We start from the raw sequence: 21,293 nt of genomic DNA, 5'->3' as shown, positions 1-21,293 counted from the left end.
TGTGGCTGTGAAACAATCTCAGGTTCTGGGGCCTAATAATATTTTGACGATGTAAAACAAGACAGCACACCCTCCCCCTTGTAAAGCACACACACAAAATGGAGGAGGAACTGTGTAGATCAGGCAGCATCTATGGAGATGAATAGATAGTCGACGTTTCGGTCTGAGACCCTTCTTCAGGACTGAGCAGAAAAGGGAAAGATGACAGAATAAAATGATGAAGGGAGGGCAGGGGAAGGAGGCCAGCTGGAAGGTGATAGGTGAAGCCAGGTGGATACGAAAGGGCAAGGGATCTGATAGGAGAGCAAAGTGGACCATAGGAGGAAGGGAAGGAAGAGGAGACACAGGGGAGTGTGATAGGCAGGTGAGAAGAAGAAAGAGGTCAGAGTGGAGAACAGAGGAGTGCGGGGGGGGGTAATTTTGTTTAACGAAAGGAGAAATAGATATTCATGCCATGAGGTGGAGGCCGTCCAGACAGAACATACGGTGTTGCTCCTCCACCCTGAGGGTGGCCTCATCTTGGCAGAAGAGAAGGCTATGGACTGAAACGTTGGAATGGGAATCGGAATTAAAATGTTTGGCCACCGGGAAGACCTGCTTCTGCCAGATGGAGCGGAGGTGCTTCATGAAGAGGTCCCCCAATTTACGACGGGCACCAGACACAATAAACAACCCCAGCAGATTCACAGGTGAACATCCCCGTATACTTTCCTCCAATCATCTTCAAATTTACCTCACCCCCGTATTAAACATTTCTGCCCTGGGAAAAATTCTCTGGCTTCACTTGATACATGCCCCTTATCATTTTGTACACCTCAATCAAGTCGCCTCTCATTCTCCTTCTCACCGAAGAGAAAAGCCCTAGTTCACTCAACCTTTGCTCATCTGACATGTTCGCTAATCCAGGCAACATTAGAAGGATGAGGGGGAACCTCTTTGAAACCTTTCGAATGTTGAAAGGCCTAGACAGAGTAGATGTGGAAAAGATGTTTTCCATGGTGGGAGAGTCTAGGACAAGAGGGCACAGCCTCAGGATAGAGGGGATTCCATTTAAACAGAGTTGTAGAGAAATTTCTTTAGCCAAAGGGTGCTGAATTTGTGGAATTTGTTACCACATGCAGCTGTGGAGGCCAGGTTATTGGGTGTATTTAAGACAGAGATTGATAGGTATTTGATTGGTCACAGCATCAAAGGCTATGGGGAGAAAGCTGGGGTGTGGGGCTGAGGAGGAGAAAAAAGGAATGAGCCATGATTGAATGGCAGAGCAGATTTGATGGGCCAAGTGGCCTACTTCTGCTCCTATGTCTTATGGTCTTACAGCCTAACATCCCGTAGTGGCTAGTGTAATGCTTCATAGCGCCAGTGTTTGGGGTTTCATTTCCATCGCTGTGTGTAAGGAGTTTGCCCATTCACCCTGCGACCCGATGATATTTCTCCCACAGTGCCAAGGTGTAAAGGTTAGTAAGCTGTGGGCATGCTACATTGGCACCAGAAGCGTGGCAACATTTCATGCTGTCCCCAGCACGTTGTGGTCTGCGTTGGATGCTGATGCAAATGACATTTCATTGTATATTTCGATGATTTTGATGTACATGTTTCAAAGTAGATTTATTTTCAAAGTACATGTGCAGTATAGAACCCTGACACCTGTTGTCTTCCACACTCTGGTTGAACACACTAATTAGGCAGTCTTTCACTGATTCTGTTACGGTTACTACTCTATAGATTTATTGCGTATGCCCACAAGAAAATGAATCTCAGGGTTGTATATGACGACATACCCGTATTTTGATAATAAATTTAATTTGAACTTTTTAACTTTGAAAAATTGTTTGCAGGGCCGAAGGAAAAGGGGAAAAAGAATTTCACCAGAAAATCTTAGCACCCATGAAAATCTGTTGAAACAACAATGAGATACGTTGTGCTGGAAAAGCAATTTAATGTTTTGAACTTACTCCACAAATTCATGCTCTCCCAGGTCAGCAAACATGTAACCGTGGTAACCAAAGACATCGCCAGCAAAGAACTTGATATGGTGCGCTCGGCAGAACTGATCAATCTGGACCATTACATCACGAGGACAACAAGTCAGGCACACCTGCCAGAGGGAAATAAATATTACTAAAAGATTCAAAGGTTCATTTTATTGTCAAAGGATGCATGTACAATACAACTCTGATATTCATAAGACAAAGGAGCAGAAGTCGGCCATTCGGCCCATCGAGTCTGCTCCGCCATTTTATCATGAGCTGATCCATTCTCCCACTTAGTCCCATTCCCCCGCCTTCTCACCATAACCTTTGATGCCCTGGCTACTCAGATACCTATCAATCTCTGCCTTAAATACACCCAATGACTTGGCCTCCACTGCCGCCCGTGGCAACAAATTCCATAGATTCACCACCCTCTGGCTAAAAAAATTTCTTCACATCTCTGTTCTGAATGGGCGCCCTTCAATCCTTAAGTCATGCCCTCTTGTACTAGACTCCTCCATCATGGGAAACAACTTTGCCACATCCACTCTGTCCATACCTTTCTACATTCGAAATGTTTCTATGAGGGCCACCCTCATTCTTCTAAACTCCGAGGAATACAGTCCAAGAGCGGTCAAATGTTCCTCATAAGTTAACCCTCTCATTCCTGGAATCATTCTAGTGAATCTTCTCTGTACCCTCTCCAATGTAAGCACATCCTTTCTTAAATAAGGAGCCCAAAACTGCACACAGTACTCCCAGCGAGGTCTTACCAGTGCCTCATAGAGCCTCAACATCACCTCCCTGCTCCTATACTCTATTCCTCTAGAAATGAATGCCAACATTGCATCTGCCTTTTCTCTAGATAACCACAAAATACAAAAAAAAAACCACGGGATTTGTTGAAAGGAAAGACATGAAAAAGAAAAAGAAGAAAAACTCACAAACCCCAAACCCCCACCGCCTCCCCTGTAAAAAAAAAACTAACAGATCGCCCACACAGAAATCAGCAGCTGGAACATCAAAACCCCAAACACCCTCAACCCCATCCCTTGCAAAAAAAAATGACAATAACATCAAACCTCAAACCCCTCTGTTGCAAAAAAAGTGACAATAGCATCCAACACCCTCACACACAAAAAACTAACAGATCATTCACACAGAAAAACACCAACAAGAACATCACCCGTCCCAAACTCCTCCCTCACCCAAAAAGTAACATATTGCCATCAGCAGCAAGAACAAAAACACAGAAAACCGAAGACCAATATAAAGTACAGTCCAATAATCACATAAATCTCAGAATTTTGAAAACATCCCCCCATCAGCATCAACGAAAACGGCTGCACGAACTCAATTACTGACCACATGTTAATTATATCAGCTACAGAACACAGTTTTGGTGTCTACAATTAAATATGGGAGAGTGCGTGGGTTGTGGGTAGGAGGTTACATGAGCTCCATGAGATTTGTATGTGGAAGTGAAAGAGTGAATAGATTTGGAAGGCGGGGTGGTGTTGTGTGTGTGTGTGTAAGAATAAGAAAGAGAAAAGTCAACATAGAGGCACCCAAGGCAGTGATTGGTGAACAAGTCACAAAACAATAACTGCAAGGGATGCAGTCCCAGAGGAATAACGTGACCCCCATGTATCCTCCACCATAAAGTAACATAAGATTCTCAGAAACAGAAATTCCAAATATTACTAAATAGGTTACAACTGTGGACATCAGTCAGCAGTTAACAAACCAGACATCCCCCATTCAGTGGGGTTCCTTATGGTTCAAAGTGCATTTATTATCTAAGTATGAATACCTTATACAACCTCGAGATTCGTCTCCTGACAGACAGCAAGTAAACAAAAAACCTCAAAAGAACCCATTACAAAAAAAGACCATCAAACACCCAATGTGCAAAGAAGAAAAACCACATTGTGCAAACAATAAAAGTAAGCACACAGCATTTGGAATGAAAGTGAGTCCACAGACATGAAGCCCAGAGCAGCGGGAGCAAGCCACAGCCTCCGCCTCAGTTCAGTACAGAGCTGAGTAAACATTGTGGAGCAGCGAACAGAACTGACCTGACCCACTCAACTCCATTGATGTCAACAGGGGTTAGCCCATCTCCATTCCTCCTGTAATCCACAATCAGCTCCTTTGTTTTTGCGACATTGAGGGAGAAGTTTCTTTACGGGCCCTTTTTACATACCTGTCCTTGTAAGTGTCCTGAAACAATGGAAGTTCACAACTACAGATGCGCTGGGCTGTCCGCACCACTCTCTGCAGAGTCCTGCGATTAAGGGAGGTACAGTTCCCATACCAGGCAGTGATGCAGCCAGTCAGGGTGCTTTGATATACTCTGGGCCTGGACCCTGCACCCCGCCCCCACCACCACATTTTGGCCCATATCCAACCTTTCCAAAACAGCCTGATCAAACCGCAGGTTTTCCTGGCTCTTGGTTTAGGTGGATGGGCCTTGACTTTGCTTCAAGTCTGCCTCGATTTCTCCTCGCACCTCGATTCTTCCTCACCTCCGCACACCTCTTCGCTGTAAGCAGTATAAAAACTAAATCAATTCAATATTTGGTGTGACTTTAAAACTGCATCAATTCTCTTACTTCACTGCCGAACTAAGAAAATCAGCTGGTAGGTTGTTCCAAATATCTTGGATGCCTGGCCTGCTGCGCTCACCAGCAACTTTGATGTCTGTTGCTTGAATTTCCAGCATCTGCAGAATTCCTGTTGTTTGAGTTAATAACTCATCTCCTTCTACCTTACGGCACAAACTTATCAATCACCCCTGCTGTGAACCACTTCTGGAGGTCCAAGACACCGACCTCTACAAAGAAGGGATCCGTTTGCTCCATGACCGCTGGACTAAGTGTGTAAATGTAGGAAAAATAAATGTGCTAGGTTTTCTAAAATTGACTCCTTCTACCTTAGGCCACGAACCTATGAATCACCCCTTGTATGGAACAACTATTACCCTACAACCACCAGTCTCCTGAAGCACTGTAGATAATCTCACTCACCCTCAACACGAACTGATTTCACAACCTACAGACTCACTTTCAAGAACTCTACAACTCTTCTTCTCAGAATTTTTTTTAATTTGCAGTTTTTGTCACCTACCTACAGGAAAGATGTAAATCAGGTTGAAAGACTACAGAAAAAACTTACAAGGGTGTTGTCGAGTCTGGAGGATCTGAGTTGTAAGGAAAGATTGAACAGGTTAGGACTTTATTCCTTAGAACGTAGAAGATTGAGAGGAGATTTGATAGAGGTATACAAAATTATGAGGGGTTTCGATAGGGTAACTGCAATTAGGCTTTTTTCCACTGAGATTGGTTGGGACTACAACCAGAGGTCACCAGTTAAGAGTGAAAGGTGAAAAGTTTAAGGGGAACATGCAGGGAACCTTCTTCACTCAGAGGGTCATGAAAGCATGGAATGAGCTGCCAAGCTAAGAGGTGCATGTGAACTCATTTTCAATGTTTAAGCGAAGTATGGAAAGGTACATGGATGGTTGGGATACGGAGGGCTATGCTCCCGGTGCAGGTCGCTGCGAATAGGCAGTTTAAATGGTTTCGGCCTGGACTAGATGGGCCAAAGGGCCTGTTTCTGCGCTGTACTTTCTATGACTCTAATTTATATGGTTACATAAGAAAAGACCAAGAGTAGGCCTGTGCACCAGATCTGCCATTCAGTAAAATCACAGGTGACTTTCTATTTCAGCAGCACTTTCCTGTTTCTTTGATTCCATGTATATCCAAAAATTATCAATCTCTTTCTTGAATATATTAATAGAATAGAATATTACTTTATTTTCATTGCTCAAGACAAGAAGATTGTGGTGCTATTTCAGTCTGTGCAACACAGATATTTACAATGCATGCGATACAGTTTAATTAATTTCTTAAAATTCCTATATTTGCAAGCAACAAGTGACTCTGATAGTCTGTAAAACTCAGAGGCCATTGGCAAGCCTGGGTGTAGCATTATTCAGCTACATGACAGCCCTCAGGAAGAAACTGTTTTTTCAGTCTTACTGTCTTGGCTAAGATGTTTCTGTACCTCCTACTAGATGGCATAATTTTGAACAGACAGTGCCTGGGATGGGATGGGTCTTCAATGATGTAGGAAACGAGAGTTGTAGATTGCCTCCAAGTCCGGTAGTTGACTCCCAATGATGTGCTGAGCCATCCTAATCACCCACTGGAGTGCTTTGTGATCTGTATTGCTGCATCTAGAGTCCCACACCCTCACTCCCTAAGTCAGTATGCTCTCTGTCACACATTAGCAAGTTAGCCAGCAATTTTTGAGGCTGGTTAACTTTCCATTGAAGGTTCAATACTGTAAGGGTAAAAGTTCTTTCTATTTCCGTCGTATTCCCAATTCCATTTTCAAAGAGGAGATGTTAAATAACAACTGATTGTGAAAACATACAATACAGTCAGCAGTTCAGAATTAGATTTAATATCACTGGCAAATTTATTTTGCAGCAGCAATACAGCACAATACATAAAAATACTATAAATTACAATATGAAACATATATAAAAATTCTTAAATAGCAGTGAAATAAATCTCTAGATAAATGCATAGAAAAAACAAGATGATCAAACAAAGATCAGAAAAATGCAGCACAAAGGCTAATTAAAAGAGTTAAAATAAAAATATTAATGATACTTGGGTAAGCCCCTGTAATCTAACTGTTTTCATGATATTTACTCATGTATGTAATAACTTTGGTACTCTGTACATAATGGGAAGGAGGCAGATGCGCTATAAATTTCAATAATCCAGTTATGGATGGAACTGAAAAATGTAATGACAATGGTGATAATAATTCCAGAGTTTCACATCATTAAAAGTAAGTTTGAGCAGGCTGATTTAACTGCAAAGAAGCTGCTCCTTTACCTTTCTCCTTCCCTCCCCCAATAACCCACTTGGACTGACTTTTAAAGCTTTCGGTCGACCGGTTCTTAAAGGTCTAAAGCAATATTTCACAGTGTGATGCCTCCCTTGTTTCTGTACCTCTTGCATGATTAGGTTTGGAAATCCCCTCCCTGTTCTCAAAGCGATGGGACCTCGACCAGATGTTGAACGTTAAGATTTATAACCATACAACAATTACAGCACGGAAACAGGCCATCTCGGCCCTCCTAGTCCATGCTGAACTCTCACTCTCACCTAGTCCCACCAACCTGCACTCAGCCCATAGCCCTCCATTCCTTTCCTGTCCATAAAAGGCAGCTTCTTATTCAGATTCTAAGGTCATCTGGATATTAATAAATGGCTTTGTACAGTGTTCTCTTTTAGTTGATAAAAAGCAAAGAAAAACCCTGGCTATCTGTATCAAGAACATATCTCCCTCACTCACTGAGACTATTTCTATATTGTTCAGTTACACAACTTTGAGCATCCAAGTCAAGTGATTTGGCCTTGCTTCTATTTCTTATCTTATTACACTGAACAACAAAGATTTTACTTCCTGAATACTCTGGATGTAACTTATGGGTTTTGGGCTGATAATCACAAAAACCACCATGAAATTTCCCTATCATGCACCTTTAAAAAAAAATCACCTACACTTGTTATTTCAATTCATAATTCAAGTCAGAGTATTTGATGCCATGTTTAAGGAAGGCATTTTTGTTGGTCCACAAATCAAACAGGTCATCATTGTCAGGCAATTCGAAGAACTTCTGGTGGGACCAGAGAAAATCGCATGGAAGGTATTCAAGGATGTTGCTGAAAATGTTCTTGGCAACTACAGAGCACCAAACTATGTGCAGCTGGTTGACAACATGCTTCAAGCATACAAAAACCATGAAGTGCAACATACAGTGGTATGCAAAAGTTTGGGCACCCCAGTCAAAATTTCTGTTACTGTGAATAGTTGAGTGAGTAGAAGATGAACTGATCTCCAAAAGTCATAAAGTTAAAGATGAAATATTCTTTCCAACATTTTAGCAAGATTAGTGTATTATTTTTGTTTTGTACAATTTTAGAGTGAAAAAAAGGAAAGGAGCACCATGCAAAAGTTTGGGCACCCCAAGAGATTTGAGCTCTCAGATAACTTTTACATTTTCAGACCTTAATTAGCTTGTTAGGGCTATGGCTTGTTCACAGTCATCGTTATGAAAGGCCAGGTGATGCTAATTTCAAAGCATTATAAATACCCTGACTCCTCAAACCTTGTCCCAATAATCAGCAGCCATGGGCTCCTCTAAGCAGCTGCCTAGCACTCTGAAAATTAAAATAAAAGATGTCCACAAAGCAGGAGAAGGCTATAAGAAGATAGCAAAGCGTTTTCAGGTAGCCCTTTCCTCAGTTCATAATGTAATTAAAAAATGGCAGTTAACAGCCATTAACTGTGGAGGTCAAGATGAGGTCTGGAAGACCAAGAAAACTTTCCGAGAGAACTGCTCGTAGGATTGCTAGAAAGGCAAATCAAAAGCCCTGTTTGACTGCAAAAGACGTTCAGGAAGATTTAGCAGACTCTGGAGTGGTGGTGCACTGCTCTACTGTGCAGCGACACCTGCACAAATATGACCTTCATGGAAGAGTCATCAGAAGAAAACCTTTCCTGCGTCCTCACCACAAAATTCAGCATCAGAAGTTTGCAAAGTTCTATTCAAAAGGTTCAAAGGAATATCTAAACAAGCCTGATGCATTTTGGAAACAAGTCCTGTGGGCTGAAGTTAAAATAGAACTTTTTGGCCGCAATGAGCAAAGGTATGTTTGGAGAAAAAAGGGTGCAGAATTTCATGTAAAGCACTGGGGTGGATCGATCATGCTTTGGGCTTGTGTTGCAGCCAGTGGCATGGGGAACATTTCACTGGTAGAGGGAAGAATGAATTCAATTAAATACCAGCAGATTCTGGAAGCAAACATCACACCGTCTGTAAAAAAGCTGAAGGTGAAAAGAGGATGGCTTCTACAACAGGATAATGATCCTAAACACACCTCAAAATCCACAATGGACTACCTCAAGAGGCGCAAGCTGAAGGTTTTGCCATGGCCCTCACAGTCCCTCGACTTAAACATCATTGAAAATCTGTGGATAGACCTCAAAAGAGCAGTGCATGCAAGACAGCCCAAGAATCTCACAGAACTACAAGCCTTTTGCAAGGAAGAATGGGCGAAAATCCCCCAAACAAGAACTGAAAGACTCTTAGCTGGCTACCGAAAGCGTTTACAAGCTGTGATACTTGCCAAAGGGGGTGCTACTAAGTACTGACCATGCATGGTACCCAAAATTTACTTCGGACCCTTTTCCTTTTTTGTTATTTTGAAACTGTAAAAGATGGAAATAAAAAAGTAATCTTGCTTAAAATATTAAAGAAATGTGTCATCTTTACCTTTATGCCTTTTGGGAATCAGGTCATCTTTTACTTAGCTATACACAGTAACAGAAATTTTAACCGGGGTGCCCAGACTTTTGCATGCCACTGTATCACTAATGATTCATTTTCTGCATTCCCATTTAGACTTCTTCCCTGCAAAAATTGGTGCTGTCACTAACGAGCATGGCGAAAGGTTTCACAAAGACATTGCAGTCATGGAGAAACTGTATCAGGGCACCTTGAATCCATCAGTGCTAGCTGATTATTGTTGGACACTTAAGCAAGAAGCCTCAGACACCGAGTACAAATGAAAATCATCAACAAAACATTTTTTGCTTAGTTGAGCTATTGCAAAGTGTCAGCTCCATTATACAATTAAATGCATTATATTCTACTACGTTGACTCAGGCCTATGGGGCCGGCGTCGGGCACGATGACGGACTCTTCACTTCTCCCTCTCCCTCATCAGTCTGTTCAGTTCATCTACATTAGCCGCGCCGCTGTCTTCTAGGAGCATGTTGACCATAGTCTTGGGAGGGCACCCAGGGTTCATCCTCCCATGCTTGGGCTCCCATATGACGACTAGGCTAGCTGGTAGCTTGGGGTGGCGTAGACAGTGCCCTGCTAGTTGCAGTCTTCTTGCCTCGATTTTATATTATATTATATTCAATAAAAGTTAATTTATTGTGTCTCCAAGTTCCTACATGATAAAAGTAGTTTGAAATTATATTTGTCATCAGCTTCAAGCAGACTATCATAAACCAAAAAATAATTTTGAGGAAGCAGTACTTTAAAAAAATTATTTAGTTGTTATTAGTATTATCAGTTGTTTAAACCACATTAATACGTCCTAATATATGGACTCCTTAGTGACTTTAAAGCCTTAACAAATTTTCACTTGATACTGACTGGTTTGCTGATTATATGTTTGCTGGGCAAACTTATTGGAGCAAAGGAGAATGAAAAGTGACTTGATAGAGGTGTACAAGATGATAAAAAGCATAGACAGAGAGGATAGCCAGGGGCTTCTTTCTAAAAAGTAAAAATGGCTAATGTGAGACCCATAATCTTAAGGTAATTGGAAGAAAGCATGGGGAAGAGCGATGTCAAGGTGAGGTATTTTACACAGAGAGTGTAAGGAGCACGGAATGTGCTGCGGGGATTGTGGTAGAGGCAGATACATTCGGGACATTGAGGTGATTTCCTAAATCAGGGGTTCCATGTATGCCATGGAACCTTATCGTTAACAGAGGATTCAAAGACCACAGCTCGAGAACCCTGCCCTAGACAGACACCTGGATGATAGAAATCCCGGGTCGAGACAAAGGAATACCATCGCACTCAGATGCAGACGGATTCTTCATTGCTGTTTCTGTAACAATTTTGTTTCATCAATCACTGTTGTTAGACCTGAGCTGAACCCCTGAACCAGGAGGTCCGGTGGAACACTCTTAGTCTGACCTCTACCCTTTGACCTGCTTGGCATGGGTGACCCTACCAACACACAAGGCCCTGACTCCAGCCAGCATAGCTCTCCAGGTCATTGAGGCACACAAGCTTCAATGCCCCACAACAAGGTTGCGGTCCTCTTGCAGGAGAATGATCTTAGAGATGGTTAGAAACCCAGCACAACTCTGTGGACTGAAAGGCCCGTGTTGTGCTGTAATGTTCTATTTCTACATAAATTTCTGTGCCCCTTCCCATGTGCGGGTTTCCTAATGTGAATGTTCTAATGGTGCCTCTTCCTCAGTGAATTTTCTAATTGTCTTGCAGGAAAACAAAACCCTGCTAAATCAGGTTGCTTATACTCTCGAGTTCCGAAGAATGAGAAGTGATTACTAAAGCACCCAGAGCAAAAAGGGTTTCAACTCAATGGTTATTCCACCCCCCCAACCTATCCACCACTTCTGGGAGCCGCACTCAGTGCTGTCGGGCCCCATCACCCAAGACACGCCCTCTTCTCACTGCTACCATCAAGGAAGAGATACAGGAGCCTGATGACACACACTCAATGATTCAGGAACAGCTTCACCTCTGACAACTGATTTTTGAATGGAACACTACCTCACTACTATTTTTCTTTTTTTTTTGGTCTCTTTTTGCAACACAATGAATTTATTCTTAAACATGCATTTCTTATTGTAATTCATAGCCTTTTATTATTATGCATTGCAATGTTCCGCTGCTGCAAAACAACATATTTCACAACATCCACTAGTGATATTGAACACGATTCTGATTCAGAAATCAAAACTTTTAATAAAGATGTTTTGCAAACTCTCTGAAAGAGTTGGAGCTAAGTATCTGTGCATGCCTTTTGCCTTAGAATTCACACAGCTATTGTGAACTTGGTTCCTGATTTCCAATTCAGTAACTATACCAGAGGGGGGGAAAGGGAACTAACGTCTGAAGTCTGCAACTTGTTGAGTGATGTGCACATTCTAGACTTGAGGAAACAGATGGAGCATGCTGTTACGGAAAACAGTCCCACATTATATAAACTCAGCAGTCAATGGATTAAACTGTTCTGAATTTTGCAACTGTGTGGTGGTGAGAGATCCAACCCATCACATTTAAAATCTGGCCTGGCCCGATCATTCAAATCTCACAGCAAAGTGAGTGTGCATGGAATGCACTGTGCGGAGTGGTGCTGGAGGCAAATATGACGGGGTTGTTCAAGAGGTTTTTAGACAGGCACACGAACGTCCAGGAAATGGAAAAATGTTGACAATCTCTCTCTACACCCATAACTGTGTGGCTTGGCATAAGTGCGATTTATAAACTTACTGACATTGTTGGCAGAATTTCAGATGGTGACGAGAGGTGTACAGGGGCAAGATATATCAGCCAGTTAAGTGGAGTCGCAGCAACAACGTTGCACTAAAAGTCAGTAAAACCCAAGAACTGATTGTAGACTTCAGAAGGGGTGAGAAGAGGGGACATGCACTAATCCTCATAGAGGGATCAGAAGTGGAAAGAGTGAGCATTTTCAAGTCCTGGGTATCAATATCTCTGAGGATCTAACCTGTCTAACATATCGAAGCAGCTACAACGAAAGCACAACAGTGACTATATTTCATTAGGAGATTGAGAAGATTTGAAAATTTCTACAAATTGGTGCACATATAAATTAGCTGCATTACCAACTGGGATGGGGGGGGTGCATTGCGCAGGATCGAAGTAAGCTGCAGTACTGTAAGCTTAGTCAACTTCATCATGGGCACTAGCCTTCATGGTATCCAGGATATCTTCAAGAAACGACGCCTCAAAAAGGCAGCATGCATCATTAAGGACGCCCCTCGCCCAGGCCATACCTTGTTCTCATTGCTACCATTCGGAAAGAGGTATGGAAGCCTGAAGGCACACACTCAATGATTCAAGAACAGCTTCTTTCCTTCCACCATCCGATTTCTGACTGGACATTCAACCCATGAATGCTACCTCACTACTTTTTATTCCTGTAATGCGCTTTAGGGTTTCACTGCAAATGTAATGGCCTCGCTGTAATGTTTCATGCTAATGTAATGTTTTCTCTGTAGCAGCAGTGTTTGGATTATGACTAGAGATAAAGGGGACTTCGGCATGTGTGCCATCCAATGACAGGCGTTTTGGTTCTTCTTGTGTGTCTGAGAGAAAGTATTTGTGGTCTTTGAAAGATGAAGAGAGAAGACGCGAATGGAGAGAGTTGGTAGACCGCAGGATGGAGTGGATTTGGGGCGAGGGTCCAAGGGTCAGCGACACTTGAAGGAGGTCAATGGGGAACGGGTGGACGGAACCCTGAGATCCAACGTGCACTTTAGACTGTTTCATTAAAATAGGCCCTTTTTCTTTTTATTTTCTTTAACAACCCCATAGTCAGATTAAGATTTATAAAATTCAATCATTTAACTGCATATGGTGTACTGTCTGATATTTTGTGGTGCCCATTTGTAACCGGGCAACACATCACACAGCATCCACACAAACCAGATTGCTAAGTTTGGCAGGGTCAGAGGCTGTCTACCCCTAGACAAACACATGCTGGCCAAACCTGAGGGTTACATTCCTATTTTTGCACCGATAATTTGATTTAACTAATATACATCTTACTGTAATACATATTTGTTGTCTCTATTATTGTGTATCACAATGTACTGCTGTCAACAAATTTCACGACAATTGCCAGAAATATTAAACCTGATTCTGAAAAAATATTGAAGCAGAAAGGATAAGTTTAAAATGTTGAATAGGTTCAAATGCTATTCCCTGGAACATATGGGTTGGTTGGTTAATTGGTCACATAGGTGTAATTGGGCAGTGCTTGCCTGTTGGAGCAGAGAGGCCTGTTACCATGCTGTACATAGAAGTCCCACGGAATGAGTGTGCGATACTTGATATGAATGAGACAGGGTAAATGACAAAAGTTTGTTCAGGGAAACACTTTCTATCTAGGGATCATAATGTCATTAGTTTCAAAGTAAACATGGAAAACGATAGTTCTGCAGATAGATAGGTTGAGATTCTAAACTGGAGGAAGGCCGATTTTGATGGTATCAGAAAGGACCTGGCAAGTGTGGATTGGGACAGGTTGTTTTCTGGCAAAAGTGTACTTGGTATGCGGGAGGCCTTCAAAAGTGAAATTTTGAGAGTACGAAGCTTGCATGTACTTGTCAGAATAAAAGATAAAGATAATAGGTAGCAATAGACAGTCTCCAAAAAGAGGACATTCACAACTTCAGCAAACCTATCTAAGCACAGCACACAAATATTGTCATCCTAGTTAAGAAAAAAAAAGGAGGTGCATAGCAAGTATAGGCAGAACAGAACAAATGAGGTACTTACAGAGTACAAGAAATGTAAAATAATTCTACAGATACGTTAAGAGCAGAGGATTGCAAGGGACAAAATTGGTTCCCAGGAAGATCAGAATGGTAATCTCTGCGTGGAGCTGAGGGAGATGGGGGAGACCTTAAATGGACTTTTTGCAGCTGTATTTACTTGGGAGACGGACACAGAGTCTACAGAAGTGAGGCAAAGCAGCAGCAAGGTCATGCGCCCTGTACAGATTACAGTGGAGGTGTCTGCCGTCTTGAAACAAATTAGGGTGGATAAATCTCCACAGCCTGACAAGGTTCTCCCTCCGACCCTGTGGACCGACAGGTGACAGGTGAGGTACAAGAGGATTGGGGGATAGCTAATGTTATTCCACCGGAAGAAAGGCTTTAAAAATAAATCAGGAAATTATAAACCAGTGAGTCTGACATCAGTTGTGTGCAAGTTACTGGAAGGTAGTCTAAAGGACCAGATCCAAAAGTATTTGGATTAAGGATAGTTAGCATGGCTTTGTCTATGGCAGGTCACGTCGAAACAAACTTAGAGCTTTTCAAGGAAGTTACTAAGAAAGTGGATGAAGGTAAGGCAGTGGATATTGTCTACATGGACTTCAGCAAGGCATTTGACAAGGCTCCACATGGGAGGTTGGTCAAGAAGGATCAGTCAGTTGACATTCAAAGCGAGGTACTAAACTGGACTAGATACTGGCTTGTGGAGAAGCCAGAGAGTGGTAGAAGATGATTGCCTCTCTTGACGGGAGGCCTGTAACTAGTGGAGTGCTGCAGGGATTGATGTCTGTTGTTGCTCATCATTGATATCGCTGATAATGTGGTGAACCGGATCAGCAAATTTGCAGATAACACCAAGATTTGGGGTGTAGTGGACAACGAGGAAGACTATCAGAGCTTACAGTGGGATTTGGACCAGCTGCAAAAATGGCAAATGGAATTTAATGCAGATAAGAGTGAGGTGTTGCACTTCAGTAGGACTAACCAGGGCAAGTTTTATACAGTGAACGGTAGCACACAGGGGCGGAGTAGATCTAAAGCTTTTAGCACATTAGCCTTCATAAATCAAAGTACTGAGTACAGGAGATGCAATGTTACATTGAAATTGTAGAAGACGTGGTGAGGCCTCATTTGGAGTATTGTGTGCAGTTTTGGTCACCTTCCTACAGGAAAGATGTAAATAAGGTTGGAGAGTACAGGGAAAGGTTACAAGGTGTTGCCAGGTCTGGAGGACCTGCGTTATGAGGAAAGATTGAATAGGTTTGGACTTTATTCCTTGGAATGTAGAAGACTGAAGGGAGATGTAGTAGAGGTATACAAAATAATGAGGGGTATAGATAGGGTAAATGCAAGCAGGCTTTTTCCACTGAGGTTGGGTGGGACTACAACTAGAGGTCATGGGTTAAAGGTGAAAGGTGAACTGTTTAAAGGGAACTTGAAAGGGTGGTGAGTGTAGAACAAGCTGCTAGCGTAACTGGTGCACGCAAACTTGATTTCAAAGTTTAAGAGTTTAGATAGGTACGTGGATGGCAGGGATATGGAGGGCAAAGACTCGATGCAAGTCAACGGGAGTGGGCAATTTAAATAGTTTGGCACTGACTAGATTAGCCAAAGTTCCTGTTTCTGTGCTATACTTTTCTATGACTCCCTGTGATCATAGAGGAACACCTTGCCAAGTGGAATGTGGTGATTCAGAGTGACGATTCAATATAGTCTGATAGTCATTGGAGAAGTCCACTAACGGAATCCTACCACACAGACCCACACTTGAGGAGGAGTACAGAAAGGACGAGAAGATTAAAAATAATCTCAGGGCAACAGACAGAAATTAGCTACCTGTTTTCTCAAAACCACCCACACCCTGCACGTGGGTGCAGAATCAAAATCTCTCAGTTAATTATAATCTTTGCTGATTCAGATGTTTGGTGGTTGGGGGGGGGGGGTATGATACTATTTTCATAGAAATTATGCACAAAGCTCAAAGTCAGCTCTATCACCATTATTTTTTCTGTCACCTACTGAAACCTTATCTGCCTACTCACAACCTGCAAGGTTATGAAACGGTGACCTTCTATTCTTAATAAGACAATGTAGTGAAACTTTGTCAGACTGTATACTGACACAGTTAATTAAACAGTCAAATAACCTAGTATGTAAACCCAGCAACTTTAGTTTTATTGTTCTTCAACAACAGAAGCTTGCTACCATCTCGACGTCCTTTCTCCTTTCTTCAGACAAAATCCCTGTGGATCTTTTTTTTACAATCATTCGAAAGTTCCTGTTATGAACAGAACAACATCCTGCCAGACCAAAAGAATGTGGAGGCATAGATACTTCTGACACTGGAGTACCACACAGTACAAGGACTAAAACCATAAATATTTGATTTATCCTTGGGAATGTTGTGTCCATTTCCCAAGGTCTTGGCACCTGGACTCCAAACTTATACAAGTAAAACCTTTCTCCGCCATTTCATCATGGCTGATCCATTTCCAACTCCTGCCTTCTCCCCTTATCTCTTCATACCCCAACTAATCAAGAATCTATCAAACTCTGCCTTTCATCATGGCTGATCCATTGCCCTCTCAGCCCCGAACTCCTGCCTCTCTCCATAACCCTTCATGGCTTGTCTAATCAAGAATCTATCAACCTTTGCCTTAAATATACCCAATGACTTGGCCTTCACAGGTGCCTGTGGCAAAAAATTCCACAGATTCACTACCCTCTGCCTAAAGGGGTGGTGCAGAGCTACGATGGCACTCCATAGCGACTTCTTCAAGTTCATCCACGGAAACAGTGTCTCTCCTTTTCAGTGATGGATGGGTTTCTATCGAAGACTCTGACCTACAGCTACACTCAAACTTCGGTTCTTGGTAGCAATGGCACCCACTCCAGGGGCTCATTGACAGGCAGTTTTTCAATATCCCAAGGATGCAGCCTAGAAGATAAGCATGCTTTCAGGGTTCCGAGGTTTTGCGGCCCTTGGGACGAGTCGATTATATGTCAATGTCACTGACTGGGATACCACAGGAGAAAATGGAATTATCGTATCAGCTGTCAGAGGCTCTGTACTCAGCGAATCATGCTCTCCCTCTTTCTCTCATCGAGGAGGGAGAATTTATTTCAGATTCTCAAGTCGGAGACCTCGGAAAAAGCGGCGCAGCAGACTTCCACACAGTAAATCAGTGAGTTGAAAATGCAAACACGAGGAAATCAGCAGATGCTGGAATTTCAAACAACACACATCAAAGTTGCTGGTAAACGCAGCAGGCCAGGCAGCATCTATAGGAAGAGGTACAGTCCACGTTTCGGGCCGAGACCCTTGGTCAGGACTAACTGAAAGAAGAGGTAATAAGAGATTTGAAAGTGGGAGGGGGAGGGGAGATCCAAAATGATAGGAGAAGACAGGAGGGGGAGGGATGGAGCTAAGAGCTGAACGGTTGATTGGCAAAAGGGATATGAGAGGATTATGGGACAGGAGGCCTAGGGAGAAAGAAAAGGTGGGGGGGGGAAGCCCAGAGGATGAGCAAGGGGTATAGTGAGAGGGACAGAGGGAGAAAAAGCAGAGTAAGAGAAAGAATGTGTGTATAAAAATAAATAACGGATGGGGTACGAGGGGGAGGTGGGGCATTAGAGGAAGTTTGAGAAGTCAATGTTCATGCCACCAGGTCGGAGGCTACCCAGACGGAATATAAGGTGTTGTTCCTCCAACCTGAGTGTGGCTTCATCTTTACAGTAGAGGAGGCCGTGGATAGACATGTCAGAATGGGAATGGGGCGTGGAATTAAAATGTGTGGCCACTGGGAGATCCTGCTTTCTCTGGCGGACAGAGCATAGGTGTTCAGCGAAATGATCTCCCAGTCTGCGTCGGGTCTCGCCAATATATAGAAGGCACATCGGGAGCACCGGATGCAGTATATCACCCCAGCCGACTCACAGGTGAAGTGTCGCCTCACCTGGAAGGACTGTCTGGGGCCCTGACTGGTGGGGAGGGAGGAAGTGTAAGGGCATGTGTAGCACTAGTTCCGCTTAAAGGATAAGTGTCAGGAGGGAGATCGGTGGGTCAGTGGGGAGGGATGGGGGGGGGGGACGAATGGACAAGGGAGTCGTGTAGGGAGCGATCTCTGCGGAAAGCGGGGGGGGGGGGGAGGGAAAGATGTGTTTAGTGGTGGGATCCCTTTGGAGGTGGCAGAAGTTACAGAGAATAATATGTCGGACCCGGAGGCTGGTGGGATGGTAAGTGAGGACAAGGGGAACCCTATTCCTGGTGGGGTGACGGGAGGATGGAGTGAGAGCAGATGTGCGTGAAATGGGGGAGATGCGTTTGAGAGCAAAGTTAATGATGTCCTCTTTAAAAAAGGAGATCTCCCTCGTCCTGGAATGAAAAGCCTCATCCTGAGAGCAGATGCGGCGGAGACGGAGGAATTGCGAGAGGGGGATGACAGTTTTGCAAGAGACAGGGTGAGAAGAGGAATAGTCCAGATAGCTGTGAGAGTCAGTAGGCTTATAGTAGACATCAGTAGATAAGCTGTCTCCAGAGATAGAGATAGGAAGATCTAGAGAGGGGAGGGAGATATCGGAAATGGACCAGGTAAACTTGAGGGCAGGGTGAAAGTTGGAGGCAAAGTTAATGAAGTCAACGAGCTCAGCATGCGTGCAGGAAGCAGCACCAATGCCGTCATCGATGTAACGAAGGAAAAGTGGGGGACAGATACCAGGATAGGTTTGGAACATAGATTGTTCCACAAAGCCGACAAAAAGGCAGGCATAGCTAGGACCCATACGGGTGCCCATAGCTACATCTTTAGTTTGGAGGAAGTGGGAGGAGCCAAAGGAGAAATTATTAAGAGCTAATTCCGCTAGACGGAGCAGAGTGGTGGTAGAGGGGAACTGGTTAGGTCTGGAATCCAAAAAGAAGCGGAGAGCTTTGAGACCCTCCTGATGGGGGATGGAAGAATCAGTGAGTTGTTTGTCTTTATTAGTTTCCCCTCTTGCTGTGAAACAGTGACACCTCGCTCTCTCTTTATTCAGCAGAGAGAGCCTGTGGTATGTCGAGTTGTCAGGTGAACGATAGTTTTTGTTGTACTGCAGATCATGGTCTTTCTTGGGGGCTTTGCTATTTCTTGCTGGCTGGGTGGAGGGTGCTGATGCTTTTTTTTTGCTGAAGTAAGTGTGGGATGGGGAAGGGTTGTTGCTTTGCTGCTGCTTGTGTGTGTGTGTGGGGAGGGCTTTGGGGTTCTAATGTTTCTACTGTTACTTACTCTTCTGGGGCACTCTTTTGTTTTCATGGATGTCTGCAAAGAACAAGAATTTCAGGTTGTATATTGTATACATTCTCTGATATTAAATGGAACGATTGAAATAAATTCCTCCTATCCTGTTCTAAATAGATGTCCCTTTATTCTGAGGCTGTGTCCTCTGGCTTCTCCCACCATAGGAAACATTAGCTTCTCCTTCTCAAATTGCAGGGTGAGCCTTATCCTATTATGATCACTGGTCCCCTAAGGTTTCCTTTACCTAAGCTCTCCAATCAATTGCAGTTCATTGCTCAACACCCAGATCCAGACCAGCTGATCCCCTAGTGGGATCACACATCATAGGAGCTTGAGTTCAACCTATTCCAATGTTCTAATAGACAAGTCAAGTGCAGCTCTAATCAACTCTGAACTTTCTGCAAATGAACTAATTATTCTTTTCACCGCTGGCACACAAATCTGACACTCCTGGAATCACTTTGGCGAACCTGCACTGCCTTCCCTCCATCTTGCGTGTACCTGTCCTTAGGCAGGGAGATATGATAGAACTGGAACCCCATTTAACTTGCAGCAAAATGACTTCACTCTTAAATCCTCTTGCAATGGAGTCCAACTCACCTCCCTCTGAACGAAAAAGATCCCCCTCAGATTCCTCTTAAATATTTCACAGTTCACCCTTAACCTAAAGGCCAACGTGCCAAAAACTCTCATAACAACCCTATCTATCTGTGATGCCACGTTCAAGAAATTATGGATCTGAATTCTCACACTACTTTGTTCTATGGCATTCCTCACCATGTAAGTCCTACTCTGGTTTATCCTCCAAAAGTGCAACACCTCATACTTGTCTGCATTAAATTCCATCTGCCAATTTTCATCTATCCAGCTGGTCAAGAAAATTTCCTAGAAAATTGTCCTAGAAAATTTCAGTCTTCCTCGCTGTCCATCACACCCCCAATTCTGGAGCCATCCAATCTACAAACCTGCTGATCCAGTTCATCGCATTATTATTTAAGTATAAGATAAAGGATTGGGAAGTATTTAAAAACCTACAGAAAGCAACTAAAAAAATCAGTAGAAGAAAAAAATAAAACAAGCAAGCTAGCAAATAAAATCAAAATGGATAGTAAAATTTTTTTCAAGTATGTTAAAAATAAAAGAGAAATGAGAGTGGATATAGGACCACTAGAAAATGAGGCAGGAGAAATTATAACAGGGGACAAGGAGATGGCTGATGAACTAAATAAGTATTTTGCATCAGTCTTCACTGTGGAGGACACTAGCAGTACGCCTGATGTTGTAGTGCGTGAAGGAAGAGAAGTGGGTGCAGTTACTGTTACAAGAGAGAAGGTGCTCAAAAAGCTGAAAGATCTGAAGGTACATAAGTCACCCAGGCCAGAGAAACTGCACCCTAGGGTTCTGAAAGACATAGTATTAAAGATTGTGGTGCCATTAGAAATGATCTTTCAAAAATCATTGGACTCTGACTTGGTACCTGAGGACTAGAAAATTGCAAATGTTACTCCATTCTTTAAGAAAGGAGGAAGGTAGCAGAAAGGAAATTATAAACCAGTTAGCCTGACTTCTGTGGTTGGGCAGGAGGTTAGTGGGAGAGACGAAGAGACGAATGACAAGGGAATCGCAGAGGGAGTGATCCTGTGATAAACCTGGGTGGGGGGGGGGGCGGGTAAAGATATGTTTAGAGGTAAGATTGCTTTGGAGATGTAGGTTTTTTAGTGATGCACTTGCGCACACCCAAGGCATCGCAGGACAAAATTGCAGCTGTATACTGCAAAGGACCATTGCTGGAATATACACTCAGTGGCCACTTTATTCGTGTACACCTGCTCATTAATACAAATATCTAATCAGCCAACCATCTGGCAGTAACTCACTG

At 43.1% G+C, this 21,293-nt stretch overlaps 1 protein-coding gene across 3 annotated transcripts in view; it reads right to left on the bottom strand.

Moving 5' to 3' along the window:
• Positions 1-21,293, bottom strand: part of sae1 (SUMO1 activating enzyme subunit 1) — a 232,747-nt gene that overhangs the window by 148,785 nt on the left and 62,669 nt on the right. For all 3 annotated transcript variants that reach the window (XM_072274446.1, XM_072274445.1, XM_072274444.1), the window contains exon 4: positions 1,956-2,098. In XM_072274446.1, coding sequence (XP_072130547.1) covers positions 1,956-2,098 — 143 coding nt within the window. The remainder of the gene's footprint in view (positions 1-1,955; positions 2,099-21,293) is intronic.

Source organism: Mobula birostris, chromosome 12 (genome assembly GCF_030028105.1).
Source record: "Mobula birostris isolate sMobBir1 chromosome 12, sMobBir1.hap1, whole genome shotgun sequence".
Lineage (NCBI taxonomy): Eukaryota > Metazoa > Chordata > Chondrichthyes > Myliobatiformes > Myliobatidae > Mobula > Mobula birostris.
The sequence above is the reverse complement of the archived record's forward strand: the minus strand, read 5'-3'. Positions and strand labels throughout refer to the sequence as shown.